We start from the raw sequence: 18,229 nt of genomic DNA on the forward strand, positions 1-18,229 counted from the left end.
GGAAGGCCAAAATATCTGTATTTGTGTAATTCAAGAAGGGCTGCCATATTTTATGGACTAATTCGGTCTTTCGGTGCACCATATTTGTAAGGAAGTCAAGGGGAATACATTCCATAATTAATCTGTGCCAATTCGAAAGTCCAGGGGGGCCATCAGCCACCCAGTTTACCAAAATATTTTTTCCTTGCACAGAAAGAGAGAATAGAAAATAATCTCTTCCCGTTCATATCCAGGGACGGTAAGTTCGAAAAGCCCAAAAGGAGAGATACAGGATCCACTCTAATTTCCGTTCCTAAGATTTCTGTCAGAGCACTTGCTACGTTAGTCCAATATCTACGGATCTTATGACAGATCGATAAGCAACGTACAAGAGTGCCCACCTCCATTTTACATTTGGGACACATTGAAGATGCTCCTGCCTGAAATTTGCCAATCGGTCCGGTGCTATATGGGTCTATGAAGTATCTTCAACTGAATGGCCTGAGTTCTGTTGCAAATGGAGATTCTTCTGGCATTTTCCCAAATGTCATTCCACATTTCTATAGAGATTTCCAGTCCCAAATCCTGACCCCATGTTTTAAGCAGATTGTCCTTATCTCCCGATACTTCATCATGTAATAAATGATAAATAGTGCTGACTGAAGATACCCCCATTGGCCATAACACTCTATGTTCTCTATCTGATTTATAAAGACTATCTAAAAGCGTAATCTTCTTCTGTATGTAATCTCGAATTTGGAAGTACCGAAAGAGGTATCCATTAGGAATTCCAAATTTCTAATGCAGCTGTACAAAAGACATCAGGGCCCCTCTTTAAACAGATCCCCTAAACAGGAGATACCCCTGGACCTCCAGAGTTTGAAAGTGGCATCTGTAAGCCCCGGTTGAAATCCTCATGCTCCCACTATCGGATGTTCTATGTGAGTTGCCCTCATTTTGTTACATTATATTCCAAGCTTTAATTGTATTTAGTATTATAGGCTTTTTACATTGATCTGTGATGATTTTTCTCTTGTCTGAAAATATGACGTTAATAAGTGGGCATTTTACTTGAGAACCCTCGATGTCCAGCCAGATTGATTGCGGGTCAGACTAGACCCAATCAGCTATGTAGCTTAATAGGGAACTTACTGATATTTCCTAAAGTCTGGGAAATCCAATCCTCCCCTTGCCTGTGGAAGCTGTAGCTTCTTCAGCTTAATGAGGGGCTGTCCATGATTCCAGATAAAGGAACCCAACCAGCCATATAATTTACGTAGTGCCAGCCTCGGCAACATCACCGGAAGCATTCTCATAGAGTATAGGAGACGGGGCAGGACATTCATTTTAATTAGTGCTATTCTACCCAGCCAGGAAATTGGAAGGTCTCCCCATCGCTGGAGGTCCTGCCTTATCCTTTCCAGTAAATGCACAAAGTTAGCCTTGTATAACTGACCAAATACTGGGGCAATAAAAATGCCTAAATATAAGAAATCCTCCAGGGACCACCGAAAGGGAAAGTGGGATCCAACCAATAAGTGGGATATACTAGCAAGGCTGCCCATTGGCATAGCCTCCGATTTTGAGAAATTAATTTTATAGCCTGAAAATACACTAAATGTATTAATAACTTGGATTAAGCAAGGCACGGACATCAGAGGATTACTGAGAAATAGAAGAACATCATCTGCATAAAGGGTAATTTTATGTTTACCTGTGCCAATCCTCGGGGCCGTAATATTAGGATCGGCTCGTATAGCTTCTGCTAGTGGTTCAATTATTAGCGTAAATAACAATGGCGAAAGAGGACACCTCTGACGGCAGCCCCTACCCACACTGAAGCTATCAGAGCCTAATCCATTGGTAATCACAACTGCTTTGGGATCACTATACAATGTTGAGACCCATTTGGTAAACACCTTTCCAACGCCAAACCTTTCCAATGTGTAAAACAAATATGACTATTCAACCCTGTCGAATGCCTCTTCCGCGTCTAGTGAGACGACTACTCCTGGTATCTTTCCCGGATGGCAGGCTTGAATCACATTCAAAACCCTTCTAACATTATTGGATGATCTACGGCCCTTAATAAACCCCGTCTGATCCTCCTTTATGATGTGTGGCAGCACCCTTTCTAGCCTCAATGCTGACGTTTTAGAAAGGATTTTAAAATCTACATTAAGCAAGGATATTGGTCTGTATGATGTACAATCTTCTGGGTTGTTTCCTTTTTTGAGAATAAGAGAGATATTCGCCTCTTTCAGCGAAGGCGGGAGACAGCCCTGACTATATGAGGAGTTATACATGTCCATAAGTGGACCAGCCAATATTTCTGTAAATGCTTTGTAGAATTTAGCTTGAAAGCCATCTGGGCCCGGGGCCTTACCGCTCTGAAGTTGCCTGATTGCCTCAAGTATTTCTTGGCTTGTTAAGGGAACATTCAGGACTGATACCTGTTCCAGAGTTAGGTAAGGTCAGGTTTTTAAAAAATGACAGCATCCTCCCTGTTCTGTCTTTGCAATCCCGTGACTTATATAAATCAGAATAAAATTTTCTAAAGATTGCGTTAATCCATTTATGATCATGAATCAGAATACTGGTACTTTCCTTGATAGACGTGATAGTTTGAGGGGCCTTTTTTATCTTTGCGAGAAATGCTAAGTATCTACCGGGTTTATCGCCAAATTCATATAACCTTTGTTTTGCAAATAATATTTCCCTCTTAGCCATTTGGATAAGCGTGGTGTTTAGAGCTGTCCTAAGAGCCTTAATCCTTTGTAATTTGATAATAGAAGGTCTGTCAGTGTATGGTGTTTCAGCCGTTTTTAAGCGAGCTTCGAGCAGACACTGTTGTTCTCCCTTTAATTTTTTCTAGGTCGCTGAGTATGAAATGATCAAACCTCGCGCGTAAGCTTTGATGGTCTCCCACATCATTGATGGGTTGCTAGCCGTACCTGAATTAATTTCTAAAAAAGTTTTAAATTCTTGAGAGAAGTACTTTACAAATTTACTGTCTTTCATTAGGAAGGGGTCCATACGCCAAATCCTCCTTGATTTCCATATATATAGCAGCGTGATCAGAAATTGTTATACTGCCTATTTTACAGGATGATATGGAATTTAAAAAAAATCGAGGGGGCAAAGACATATCGATTCTGGTATGACATTTATGTGGATTGAAGTAAAACGAAAAATCTCTGCCCTGTGGATGAAGGTATCTCCACACATCAACTAGTCCTAATTCTTTGTTCAAATCCACCAATTGTCTAGATCTGGGAGATACTCCTGCAGTACTCTTGGGAATCCTATCTATTCCCTGATCCACAATACAATTAAAATCTCCCCCTATAATTGTATAACAAGTACCGAGAGCCATCAATTTTGAGAAGGCTTCCATTATAAATTTAAAAGGATGTGCCGGGGGGCAATACAGATTTAAGATCCCATATTCCTCTCCATTTATAAGGGCTTTATCCAGATTCGTCTTTTATCTGATTTAGGATTTTGAAAGGGAAATTCTTCCAGATAAGAAGAACAACTCCCCTACTTTTTGAGCTGAAGGAAGAAAAGAAGGCCTGATCAAATCCACCCTGTTGTAATTTCAAGTGTTCTTTATCTCCTGTAGGAGAGCTTTATCAACCCTTTCTTTCTTGAGGTTTGATAATATTTTCTTCCGTTTGACTGGTGAATTACTTCCCTTGACATTCCAGGTGCACCACTTAACCGACTGATTAACCATAATCATCCAGGCAAGTCTGAGACCCCTCGGGAGGGGAAACCCTATCCAGAACATCCCGAGCATGGAGAATATAAAATTCACAAAAATAAAGGCTCTTTAATACACTCACATCAATATAATAAAAAACTATTTCTAAATAAATAAAATATAAAACGTATTTAAATGGAGATTTTCCCCCTTGTTTCCAGGGGGCATCTCTTCCTTTCCAAAAATCCATCATATCCTCTCCCAACCAGTGCCCCACCCTTGACCCAGGCACCCCACGATAGGATGAAGAAAATTCAAATATACTACAGAGCTAGAGTTAACAGTGAGCACCCTAACCCCACTCCACCCCCACCTGGATATATTTGGTATTGTTAATACCATGTATAAACATACATAACTATAAAATTACAGCCTCAACAAGTAATAATTAAATATAGTAATACAAAGTAACAGGGGAAAACAACCCCGCTCCTAAAGACAGAAATAAAATAGGATAAGGTAACCACCTCCTCCCACCTACATTAACTAGACCCCCCCCCCGGCCTATATATATATATATATATATATAAAAAAAGGGGGAGAAAATCGCTAAGTAGAGAGCAAATAAATAAACCCCTCTCCCCATCCCCCAAAGATAATATTAAGCAGTAAGGTAAAGAAAGGGGCTAATATAAAAAAAAGGGGGTTTAAACCGGAGTGGGTGGGAGAGCAAAACAACATCGATTAACTCTTAGAATTTATCTAGGAGAGTCCAAAAATTCCTTGGCCTTTTCTGGCGATCCGAAGTTATACACGGACCCTTCATGGTTAAAGCGTTGCTGCAAGGAATACTGAATATTTAAGTCCCTTAAACACTTCTTCGCTTCGTCAAACGCCTTCCTCTTTCAGACCAGAGCTGGGGAAAAGTCCTGGAATAACATAATCTTGGATCCTTTATAAATCACGGCTTGGGGACTTTTTCCCAAGATTTCTGGAGCATCTGCCTCTCCTTATAGCTCTGCAGCCGGAACAGGACTGGGCGGGGGCGCTGGTTCGAACCGGGCCCGCGTATTGCAACCCGGTAGGCCCATTTCACTCTTACCTGGCCTGATCCAGCCTCCAGATTTAAAAGCTTTGTAAGCCACTGGTCGAGAAACGCTGTAAGCTGGCTTTCCTCTTCCCGTTCGGGAAGGCCCAGCAAACGAATATTTTTTTGATGACCTCGGGATTCTCTAAGGTCCGGACTCACTGTTCGAGTCCGGACCTGATCCATGGCTGATTCTGTTATTGTCTCGGAGGTCGCGGCCTTTAGCTCCGCTCCTCCAACTCGGCGCTTGATTTCCTTGATATCTTGGTCATGCTTTTGTAGCGCAGCCAAGAGTGAATCCCATCGGGTCCATGACTCTTCGATGAAGGCGTCGATCTTCACGTCAAGTTTGGAGATTATTTCCACGAGGCTCGCCACCATAGGTAAGTCCCCCGGGGTGGCTGCAGATGCCTCAGCTGCAGCTGGGGAGGGTGGGGGAGGGGTTCCAGCCTGCTGAGAACTGCGGGCTCCCTTCCCTTTGGTCATTTTTACAGGAAATTAGATTGGTTAAATTCAGTACTGTTTTGAATGATTTGGTGAGTGTGATGGAGGTGGGGGGGGGGGGGCCTACTTTGCCCAAGTCTTGGGAGGAGCACTATAGACTCAGACTTGCTGGGTCGCTGCCATTTTGGATCCCCCCACCACCTTTCTTAAATAGTGGCACCATGTTTGCCAACCTCCATCCTTCCAGCACTTCACCTATGACTATTGATGATGCAAATATCTCAGCAATGGGGCCAACAATTACTTCCCTAGCTTCCCACAGAATTCTAGGGTACACCTGATCAGGTCCTGGGGATTTATCCACCTTTATGCGTTTCAAGACACCCAGCACTTCCCCCTCTGTAATATGGACATTTTTCAAGTTGTCACCATCAATTTCCCTACATTCTATATCTTCTATGTCCTTTTCAAGAGTAAATGCTGATGCAAAATATTTGTTTAGTATTTCCCTCATCTCCTGTGGCTCCATGCAAAGGCCACATTGCTGATCTTTGAGGGGCCCTATTCTCTCCCTTGTTACCCTTTGTCCTTAATGTACAGAGGGACCTCGATTATCCGAATATCGGATTATCCAAAGGAGATCTTGAGGTCCCAAAACAATTACATCAAAGGCGTGTTTCCAACACTGATCGCGTCTTTTGTTTACATTGATTAAAAGTGAACTCGGCTTTCTGAAATGCTGCCGAGAACAGTCCTTGACTGATGGGAGCCCAGGCACCGTCTCCAAATGATTGAGCTCCCACCTTCTCTTTCTCCCCCCTCACACTTTCCCTGGAATTCTACACAGGCGTGTACCTTGAACCCCCACTTCCCCAGATAATCTCTCCAACATTGTCCTGCACACTGCAAAGGTGGAACCTGTCAGAAAGTTGTGTGTGTGTGTGTGTGTGTGTGTGTGTGTATACCCGTGTTGTATTTGGCGCGTATTTGGACACTCACCCCACAAAGGCAGCAGGTGTCCAGTTGTTGATGTCCAGTCCGGCTGCCCAGGAGTGGGGTGGACGGCGGACGATGGGGGGGTGAGCAGTGTTGGATGGGTTTTCAGGTGGGTGGGGGCAGGGTGGGGTGCTGGTGTTGGACACGTTTGGGTGGAGGGCAGGGGCAGGGTTGGGGTGGGCGGTGTCGGATGGAGTTGGGGGCAGTGTTGGATGGGCTTAGGGATGGGCAGTGTGGGGGCGGGTGATTTTGGACAGGATTTGTGGGAGCGGAGGCAGTGTTGGATGGGGTTTGGGGATGGGGTGGGCGGGAGAGGTGTTTCAAGGTGTTGGAGGCAGGCTGGGGGTGGTATTTGGATGGGGTTGGGGTTGGGGTTGAATGGGGGTGTGATGTTGGACAGCGTTGGGGATGGGGGTGGGGATAGCTGGTGTTGGACAGGTATGGGAGTGGGTGGTATTGGACAGGATTGGGGGCAGAGGTGGGGTTGGGTGAGGGTGGGGGTGGGCTGCAGGCTGGTTTTAGATGGGGTTGGGGTGAAAACAGGGACTGGTGTTGGATGGAGTTGGGGGGGTGGGCGGGAGTGGGTGTGGGAGCAGACAGGGGGCCGATGGGGGCAGTGGTGGGGGTGAGGGCAGGCAGGGGGCCAGATTTGGACAGAGTTGGGGGCAGACTGGGACAGGGGTTGGGTGTGGGCAGAGGTGGCAGGGCTGGGGGCGGGCAGTGGGTGGTGTTGGACAGGGTTAGGTTGGGCAGGGTAAATGGGGTTGGGAGCAGACAGGGGTGCGGGGGCTCGTGCGTGGTGTGCTGCTGCCTCATCTCCTCAACAGGGAGCAGACTTAACAGAAAACTCTGAGCCACTGAGGAAAGGCATTGAATCAATTAACCGAATAATCAATTATCCGAACGAAATAGTGCCCATCCATCTTGTTCGGATCATTGAGGTTCCTCGGTATTTGTAAAAATCCTTTGGATTTTCCTTAACTCTATTTCCTTAACTCTAAAGCTATCTCATATCCCCTTTTTGCCCTCCTGATTTTCCTCTTAAGTATACTCCTCCTGCTTTTATGCTCTTCTAAGGATTCACTCAATCTATCTTGTCTGTACTTGACATATTAATCCAACTGGCTGAATAGCTAGTTTGTGATGCAAAGTACTGCCAACTGTGTGGGTTCAATTCCCACACAGCTGAGGTAACTCCAAAGATCCTGCCTTCTCAACCTCTCCCCTCAAGTTAAACCATCACCAGTCATCCCTCCTGAATGAGAGAATAGCCATATGGTCTGGTAAGACTATGGCAACTTTAATTTACAGGCATTCAAGTTGTGCTATGGATGCAAGTTCCAAACAAATATTTTTACGGGAAATATCTGATAAGGAAGAAACTTGTATAATTTAATAGCATTTCCCATTGCTGTAGAGCATAGTTGTTAAAGGGAATTGAGTAATGTTTTAGGAAAACGCGTTTCAGGTAAGTTTGAGATTGCAGTATAGGATCAGAGAACGATATTAGTGGTTGAAACGTAAAAGATATTTACATGATATTCCAGTGTATTATTCTGCTGCTCGTACAATATTAGCATTTAAAATAAGTATGCTAAACATTAAACAACTATTGTTGCTAACAGCATTTGCATATTAGGTGATTCTAACAGTTACTACTGGCCCCATCACACACCCAAGTACTTGGAATGTCATTGATACTTACATTGGGTGTGATTTGGTAAGAAATGTATTTCTTCATCCCTGAATATTTGGTTTCTATCTGAGGATTGGTAATTGTGCATTCCAACGGTACTATTGGATATACCCAAGATGCACCATTTTCATTGAACTAAGATAGAAATAAAAAAGTGTTAATATAATTCTTTTTGGATAGAAAATAACCAGTCAACGTATGTGAGCTAAGACAACTATATTACAAATTATCAGTATTTGCATTATCACATAGCAACACAATATTTATTGCAAATAATTTATGAGCAAACTAAGAATTAATTTAAAATAAACATGCTGAAAATGCTATCAATTTAAAGGAATGATTCACCACAGTGTATTGACACCAAATTCACCTTGATTTCACAATTGATCAATTCAAAATCATAGACCGAATTATCCCAGCACCTGAATGACATGGGCAATAATGAAGATCTCTGGAAAGAAACAACGTAAACAAACTGCTTCCTGGGAGAGGAGAAGATAACAACTGTTTGATAACGTGCTGGCTCATGGCAAATAGGCAATTAAATGCTGCCTAAAGAAGTACTGCTCTCACGGTGGCACAGTGGTTAGCACTGCTGCCTCACAGCGCCAGAGACCTGGGTTCAATTCCCGCCTCAGGCGACTGACTGTGTGGAGTTTGCACATTCTCCCCGTGTCTGCGTGGGTTTCCTCCGGGTGCTCCGGTTTCCTCCCACAGTCCAAAGATGTGCAGGTCAGGTGAATTGGCCATACTAAATTGCCCGTAGTGTTAGGTAAGGGATAGATGTAGGGGTATGGGTGGGTTGCGCTTCGGTGGGGCGGTGTGGACTTGTTGGGCTGAAAGGCCTGTTTCCACACTGTAGTAATCTAATCTAATCTAAAGTAAAGCGGTTAATTGCAGGAAAAGCTATGTTTTAAACAGACAGCTAACCTCGAATGTAACAAGGAACAGGGAAGCTACTTCTGATAAAGCTGCAAGCTACAGACTTGATGTCTCCAGAACAATAATCAATGTTAGAGATGAAAGAATATTTTGAATCACCAACAATTCACACCACAAACTTGAAAGAGAAAATTGGATAAGAACAAGTCTATAGCAGAACTTCAAAGAACAACACTACATAAGGATCAAACCCTGAGAACCTCCAGAGATAGACCACTGTTGGCGAAATCCTGGCCAGATTCAATCATTAATCAGATATTAACTAAGTTGAGTTGTGATGCTTAACTTGCTTAATTGAAGGGTCTTACTTTGGTCACTACATGCAACAAATTTAAATCATTGTTTCAGTATGCAAGATTTCTTAATAATTAGCTAAATTAAAGGTAACTTGTGGCAAGTCTACTCACAACATACCCATGGTTTGAAAGCGAGGTGAGAATCTCATTATTGAGCAGCAAGTGGCCTATTTGCATGTATTAACAACTCATAAATATCTGTTCTTGCTTCAGTTATGTCCAGTTTGCTTTTCTCTCAAGTGCCAGAGAGATACTAGATGCTGACAATTTCTGACATGAAAGTCAAAGTCAGAGGAGGTAGTTCTAGCTACCACTTTTTCCTCAGGTTCCACCTTAATCAGCAGTCACCAACAGCTCAGGGCATGCTCCATTGACAGTGACTTTCTGCATCCCCAAACCTGGAGGTTGGCATCAAATATGCACCAGCCTCACTACATTCTCATGGCTGACTCACTTAGAGTAAAATTCTCCACTCCAGTTTTGAGTGCGTATAAGTGATGTAATGTGTATATCATATCATTTATTTGAGAATAGGATTCTGAACTTGTGACATGTGGGTCTTCATGTGTGTACATGAGATGGTTTATTGATTGACTTGTTGGTATTTCTGGAGCCACAAACTGTTAAAATCCAGTATGAGAAAGAGAGTCCTTGGGTTGTGAATGGAATTCTTTTTGAATTGGGAGAATCTTACTCTTACATTAAGCGTGTGGGTGAGAGGTGAGAGATTCTCGTTATTGCTGCCCATGAGCAATCTTCGACTACACATGCATAAAAAAACTTGAGCAGACCTTTGAATCAGGGCAATGATGTATGAGGACCATGTACAGGTTTCCCACTGGCCTCATTTTCAGAGACCCCTGAGTTCCATTGTTCTGAAGATTGTATTCAAATGTTATTTATGGATGCAATTACTGCTGAGTGATCACATTACTGAGGAGTGCTTTGGCTGCTACATAAATTGAAAAGGAACATTTGGGTCTGGAAGCCAAGGAACAGCATCAATTCCCAGCAGTCATGGAGCCATAAATCACTGTGGAGTTTCCAGCCACAGATGCCCATATGATGCAGCAAAGGTACAGTCACTGGTCTTCCATGGAATGCTGTACAGATGAGACAAGAGAGGTGATGTTATATCCTGTCCATGGGTGGAGGATAGACCACCATGTCATGATATCCAGTACATCAGAAAATGAAAAACATTCCTCCCCTGGGATTAACACGGGCCATAAGACGGCCTGTCTATATCAGGTTTCCATGCAGGTTGTAACTGGGGTTTTTACTGGTCCCGTGCTGATGAATCCTCTGGTTAATTCTTTGACAACTGGAGGAGACAGCGAGGCTATGTGATGGAATGAAGAGGATTTGAGAGAGCTGACACATTGTGCTCCAAAAGAAAGTGAAGCTGTTTTCTAGATAGAACAACACTTTCAGCATCCTCCATCACAGCAGCATTGGCCAAAACAACATAGGAAAAACTTCTTTGTGAACCTGGTTCCATGGAACTTAGTTACATGAAGTCATCTTTCACCGACTGCAAATGTTTTGACACTACTGAGGCCAATATCCCTGTACAATCCCAATGGCAAATGTTTTGATGTTTTGATCTTTTTTATTCCGTACATGCCATTGAATAAAAGTTAAGGTTAAAGCATTGTATGTTGTGAAGGATTCTATCATTCAATTATAAAATAAGTCCATAGTAGTATGGCTGGTATTGAAAGGAGAAAGCTATCACTAAAAGGGGAGGACATCATGTGATGCTCAGGATAATGAGTCCCGTACCTTTATTCTTGTATTTGCAGCTAAAATAACATTTGCTGCCATGGCTTATAATGGAAAGGAAACATATATTTACAGATATGATAATGTATTTACAATAAAGTGACATCCATGCCTCCTACATGCCTTCTGAAGGTTTTCTTTCTCCTTTCCCTCCAACTACATCTAAGAGCAATCCTGGAGCTCACTGTTAGTATGCAGGGAGTCGGTTCTATACGCCAGCCTGTACAGGCTTTGGAGCAAGAGATGGATGGCACACTAGCCTTTGTGGCTAATGGGCCCAGACATTCTGAATACATCCTGCCTAGATACAGGGTCATTCCCTTAGGCTTGAATGTCCACTGGGTTGGGCTTGCAGGTAGGGTTGAGATGGATGTACTGGACACATCTGCAGTGTCCCACTGGGAGATTTCTTGGAGGCCTGTATGTGTGAGGTTCAACTTGTAGCTGGGTGCACTGGCCCCACCCTGTCTCCTTGAGAGGAAGAAGCAAGTGGAGCAAAATCAAGATCCTGGTTGATGCTGAGCACCAATGGCTGAAGAAATGGAATGCAGATGCTTGACAGAGAGTGCTGGGCCTGTCTCTTTATTACATCTGTCAATCTGCCCATGGAGGCAGTCAGATGCTCACATTCCAGAGGCAGCACCGTTCAGATAAATAGTGGAGTTCTCCAAGCTTCAGGTCAGTTTCTCCAGTGTGTTCGACAAGCCTGTCTGTGCTTCTACATTTGGGTAAGGTTATCAATGGCAAACACCACAGGACCCTGCCCGATGTTGAGAAGGTACGTGGTCTCCAGTGGTCCTTTAGGGTGCTAGAGACCTGGGGCATTTTTTCCTTTGCCAACCGTGGAGACCTGGCAACGATATGGTCCCTAAGATATCCTCTCAACTCTACTGTTGTGAAAGTACCCATTGAGGTGTCAGTACCTGAGATGGAGGAGGGTGCAGGAAACATCATTGCCAGTGCTTCCTCAGAGACAGAATGGGAGATAAAAGTCCTAAAGAGCTGGTCTCTTCATTGCAGCAACTCTGCAGATGCCACATGTGTATGGAGGAGACAAAAGAGAGAATAAGTTGTGAAATAAGAGTAGAAATTTGGGAATGTTAAGAATCGCTTCACATAGTGGTAATGGAAAAGCAGGACAGCACTTGACAATGAAGTTTGCTCAGTTGCCAGGAGGCAGCAGTCTTGGCATCGACACATGAGTAGTCACAATCTTCTCCTGCTAAGTCAAGGACTACAAACAAACAAGGAACAGTCCTTCGAGCCTGCTCCACCAATCAATCAGATCATGGCGGTTCTGATCTTAACTTCAACTCTACCTTCCTGCACATTCATATAATCTTTCATCCTCATGGTAATCAAGGATCTACCTATCTCTGCCCCAAAGTATTTAAAGATTTCCATTCACTGTTTTTTGAGAAAGGGAATTCCAAGACTATAGTTCTGTGAGAGCAATAAACATGTTTCCTTATCTCTGTCTTAAATGGGCACTCCTTTATATTTAAGCAATTACACTAGTTCTAGATTCTCCCACAAGAGGAAGCCACCTTTCAACATCCAGCTGGCCAGGTCCCCTCAGAATCTTCTATGTTTCAAACTCCAGAGGACATAGGCCTGGTCTTTGCTCAAAAGATAAATCTCTCATTCCAGGTATTAGTCTAGTAAACATTATCTGAACTGCTTTCAACACATTAACATCCTTCCGTCCCTATGGTGATCAGTATTGTACATTGTACTCTATACATGTCTCAATAATGCCCCATAAAACTTAACTATAACCTCCATATTTTTGCATTCAGTTTCTCTTGCAATAAACCATAACGTTTTATTAATTATCCTAATAATTGGCTGAACCTGCATATTAACCTTTTGTGATTCATGCACTAAGGCACCCAATTCTCTCTGCATCTCAGAGTTCGGTAACCTGTAACTGTTTAGATAATATGCTTTAAATGTTTCTATTAAAATGGACAGTTTTACTCAATCCCACATTGTACTCCTGTTGCCAAAACTTTGCCAATTCATATAATCTATATCACTTCGTAGGCTCCTTATATTCTCTTCACAACTCACTTTCCTACATATATGTGTCACCATCAAATTTAGCTGCCATATCTTTTGATTACTTCACCCAAATCATTTACAGTAACAAATTGCAAACTGTCGAGGTCTCAGCACTGACGTTTCTGGCACACCACTTGTAAAATCATGCCAGCCTGAAAAGGATCTATTTATTGCTACCTTTTGCTTCCTACTAGCAAGCTCCAATCTTCTATCAATGCCAATATGTTGCCCCCTACACCATGAGCTTTTATTTTCCACAATAACCTTTGATGTGGAACCTTGTCAAGCATCCTCGAGAAAGCCAAGTATAATAATAACTGGTTCCTCTTTATCCACTTACTTCTTCAAAGAAATCCAATAAGTTAGTTAAACATAAACAACATGGTATTATCAAAGAGAGATTGTGTGTGATTACCTTCAACTTATCCAAGTGCCCAGTTTAACATCTTTAATAATAACTTCTGGTGTTTTCCCTATGACAGGTGTTAAGCTAATGTATCTGCAATTTTCTATTTTTTTGCCTCCTTCCCTTTCTGTATACAGGAGCCACATTATTTATTTTCCAATCTAAAGGAATGTTTCCAGAATCTAATGCATTTTAGGAAATTAAAATCAACGCAATAACTTTTTCACTGGCTACTTCGTTTAAGATCCTAGGATGAATCCAAATGGCTCTGGGGACTTTGTCAACCCACAGTCCCAACAATTTATTCAGTACTACTTCCCTGGTAATTGTAATTTTCTCAAGTTCCTTGCTCCTGTTCAATTCCTGATTTCCAGATATTTCTGAATACTTGAATCTTCTTTAGGGAAGACCAATATAAAACATCTTTTAATTCATTCAAGATCTCTGGTTCTTTATCTTCCATTACTAATTCTCCAGACCAATTTTCTATAGGATCATTATTTACTTGGTGAATTCTTTTCTTTTGTAAAATCTCTGCAGAAACTTTTCCTTGTTTAAAAAAAATTGGCTAGTTTTATCTCAGACTTCATTTTCCTCTTCATTAATCTTTCAGTAATTCTTTGATTTTTAAAAATAATATTCTGTCCAATCCTGTGACTAGCCACATTTCTTTGCAGATTGATATATCTTATCTTTTCTTTTGAGTTTGATATTATCTTTGACTTTCTTTTGGTTAACCACAAATGGCAGGTCCATTTCTCAGAATTTTTTCCTGTTTGTTTGAATGTATTTGTTCTGTGCTTTCAGGAATAATCTCTTAAATGTTCACCACAGCATCTCTAGTGACCTATCCTTTAATCTAAATTGCCAGTTCACTTTCACTGGCCCTGCATTCATGCCCTCTTAACTATCCTTGTTTAAACCAATAGTCTTGAACTTACATTTCTCTCCCTTAACCTGTAAAATTCAATCATAGTATGGTCAGTACTATCCATGAGCACTTTCACTATGAGATCAGTAACTAATCCAATCTCATTGGTCAAAACCAGGTCGCGTATATCCTGCTGCCTTAATATGCTAGTTTGAATTTTATCCTGAAAGCATTCCATGAGTTCCTTGTCTAAACTATATTTTACCCTTATCTGATTTTTCCAGTCTATGTACCAATTAAAATCCCCCATGATAATTGCTGTTCCCAAGCTCCCATTATTTCTTCCTTGATACCCTACCCTACTATGTGCTTACTTTAGGGGGCCTGTACATTACGCTCACAAGTGACCTCTTGCCTTCATCATTCCTCATCAAGATCAGACTGCTTCTTTGTCCTGGTTTTCCAATTAAGGTAATCCCTTTCTTTTGTGCTAGTGTCTTAATGAACAAAGTCAACCTATCCCTAATTTCCTTTCCAACCCAAATGTCATGTCACAGAGCCTTCAATATTCTAATGCCAACCTAGGTCATCCTTCAGACATGTCTCAGTTATGGCCACTAGATTGAGCTCAATTTGAAATACTAGTTCATCTGTTTTATTTCAAATGTTACATGCATTCAAATACAATGCCTTAAGGTCTTATCCTGTCATTATTTTGGTAATGTCTAATTGTACCTGCTGATTTACTCTTAGATCTGCATTCTCTGTCCTTTCTTGCCATTGCCTGCTTGACATTTCCCACATTAATTCCTTCCTGGTATGATTGTAATGAAGTCAGTGAGGTGAACCTCACAGAATAGGAGCTCCCTGAGTGGGGCTGCTAATCTGGTCCAATCAGGGAACCTGGCAGGACAGATATAAATAGGATGTCACCGCAGTTAAGCGGTAGTGTGGGGGTAATAAAAAAGGGGGAAAAAAAGAGAAAAAAAGAAAGAAATAAAAAGATTAATAGGAGCGTCAGAGGTTTTGTTTACCCGGAAAGCTGGCTCTGAGGATGCTGAACTAGTGTCAGATATGATGCACATCTAACTAAAGGGTGATTTGGTGATGGGAATCAGTGGATACAGATGTGGAGTTATTTCACTTCCTTTGATAGATTTCCCAAATCTGATTCACCACAACTTCCCAAATTTGTTCCCCTGACCCCACTATTGAGGTCAAAACATGCTCTACTTCCCTAATTATGCAATTCGCAGGAACATCAGGCCTTGTACTGTTGAGGTGAGACTGTCCCAATGGTACAGATCCCACTTTCCCCAGAATTTGAGCCAGTGCCCTATGAACTAGAACTCACATTTCCCACAATAGTTTTTTAGTCATGCATCCATACCTCTAACATTGTTTATCTGCACTTTGTACGTGTCTCAAGTAACAAACGAAAGCTTCTGCTTCCTAATATGATGCTTAGCTCCTCACACTGGTTGTATAGAACCTCTTTTCTAATCCAATCTGTCATAGGTGCCTACATGAGCCAGGACAACTGGATATTGTCCCTCTAGTACTAGCACTGGGCAGTCAACACAGTTGCCTGGACTCAGGCCTTTTGCTGCAGAGAACAGTGCCAATCCCTTACTCTGTAATGACAGGTGATGAGGAGCCAAAGGTCAGGAACCATATCACCCATCTTGGCTCTCTCTGCCATATTTTGGGCAGTTTTTTTTCCCGAAACGAGACAAAGGAAGGGATCGAATGAGATGAAAATGGATGGCATGGCTGTAAGGGCTGTGCAGGTTGGAAGAAAGCAGTGAGATGCCCTGAGTCAATATGCAGAGGCCATGCAGGGTTAGTAGCCTGATGATTAGTATGAATGGTAGCATGTGAGGGAAAATGCTGTGTGCAATTGTGGCTGAGCTTTGGTGGGAGGTGGGCACAGCAACAGATTTAGAGTAGTATGAGGTAGCAGAGAGAAGATGTTGGCACGGTCTTACCCTTCTAGAGCACAGAGATCTTCAACCTTCCTCTCACACTGCTGAGAGTCTCTTGGGACCACAGGCAATGCACTGACTCGGGTGGCAATTTCAGGACAGGTTGGCAGGGTGTGGTGCCATGTCAGATTTGGTAGTGCTGATATTAGAGAATACTGTCCTGCCCATCACCCTATGCAGTGGGACCTTTATCTCCCTTCAATAAACTGAGGGTGCCAACTTGTAGCTGTTGGCCACCTCCAGGGCAATTTGTCCAAGACTGTGAAGAGTAGTTCTCAGTTTGCAATAATTGATCTGGTACACAGCCCTGGTTAAATGTGATGCTGGCAGCAGGAATCCGAAAAGATCCTTGGGGTTGAGAATACCTCCAGCTGATGAAGTGAAGATAGTGAGGGAGTGACACCTTAGAGGTATGGGGCATAGCTAATGAGGTAAGCTGTGAAGAATTGAGAAAGAAAACCCACCAGAGCTCATGAAAAGAAACTCCCTGAAATTGATTCAGCAATTTTTGATAAAATTCAGTCCCATTTTTGTTTTGAATAAATAGGATTCTGTAAATTAGTTAAAACCACATTCTCCAAATTCTGTAGCCAGTCCCTCATCTCTAATATAAAGGAACTTGAGGTACCATGTAGCAATTTTTTGCTTAGAAACTTGATTGGATCTCCTGCATTAGCCAGTAATTAAGTTGACCTTCACAAAAGGAATAAAGGGAAATGTAATCATGATGGAAAACTGACTTCAGATTCACAAAGATCAATATCACAATTGACTCCAAATGCAGTTGATTTCAAATATGATTGCAGCAGCTCTAAAACAGCATGCTTTTTCCAAGTATTTTTTTTCCCCCAAAGGGTAAGGGGATCCCTCCCAGTGTCCTGGTCAACAGTGATCTCTCAACCAACAAGATCAAAACAAAACAACTGCTGATTCAGCTTATCACTCTACGTGGTCCTTGCTCCTTCTCCTGCTCACAAAATACCAATCACTGCATTACAAAAGCAATTAATTAGCTATAAAACACATGCGGAGGATGAGAATGACACTATTATATGTTTATTTATGGTCTAATATAATTTGTATAATTATTCAAGTAGGTCAGCCATTACCTCTAATGGATCTATGCATGATGGAAGCAAAAAATTGCACTCAAGTTAAATTTAAAAGAAATGATGATATTTGAGGCAGAGTGCCTCAAAAGTGGCAGGGAGCTTAGGGTGGATTGGATGGGGAGATACAAATTTGTCAGTTTCTTGCAATCCTTAGACTGCACAGTGCAACCAAGAATCAGTTAACACAGTTGAAGGAATACAAGATAATGGTAAGCCAGGATGAAAGGACTTGTAGGTGTAGGCATAGTCTTCCAATAAATGAAGAGACAACACACCATCAGGAAATGGCACTCTACAGCACCAACCCATTGGCCTGTGTTGCTGTATGCATATAAGGGGGTGCAATCAAGTTTACAACCACATTTGACATTTATTTTATGTCCATTACAGCAAGATGCAATTCTTCATTTTCCCACCAGTTTCCATATCACTATCTCATGCTTTGGATTAGGATTTTAAAACGCTGCAGTGTAACATCTGAAAGACTCCTACCAATCTTCTGTTAGGGAGAGATTCACTGAAAATTGTAGTCAGAAGGCACAGGAATTGATGGTAGGCTGAAGAAGTTTGGAAAGAAGACCATGTAAGAGCTAAAAAGTGTTTTTTTAAATTTAACGTGTTTGGAGCTAGGTACCAGTGCAGGTTGAGCAAGGATACAAGTTCTGGGTGAGAAGGGTGTAGTGTGAAACAAGACGCAGGTATAGGTGTTTTGAAGAAGCTGGAGCTCATGGAAAGTGGACTGTGAAATAGTCAGCTTAATAGGAGCATTTGGAGAATTTAGATAGTGGGGTGACAGAAGCATGGATAAAGTTCTAGCAGTGGAAGGCGGAGAAAGCAATCTTGATGTTGGATGAGAC

General features: G+C 42.1%; 1 protein-coding gene across 1 annotated transcript in view; it reads right to left on the reverse strand.

The window, feature by feature from the left end:
• The window catches only part of LOC140485924 (sorting nexin-9-like), an 87,975-nt gene that overhangs the window by 33,052 nt on the left and 36,694 nt on the right, over positions 1-18,229 (reverse strand). The window contains exon 8 of the mRNA XM_072584369.1: positions 7,918-8,043. Within this exon, the coding sequence (XP_072440470.1) occupies positions 7,918-8,043 (126 nt within the window). The remainder of the gene's footprint in view (positions 1-7,917; positions 8,044-18,229) is intronic.

The sequence above is a fragment of the Chiloscyllium punctatum genome, chromosome 15, assembly GCF_047496795.1.
Source record: "Chiloscyllium punctatum isolate Juve2018m chromosome 15, sChiPun1.3, whole genome shotgun sequence".
In the NCBI taxonomy this organism is placed as follows: domain Eukaryota; kingdom Metazoa; phylum Chordata; class Chondrichthyes; order Orectolobiformes; family Hemiscylliidae; genus Chiloscyllium; species Chiloscyllium punctatum.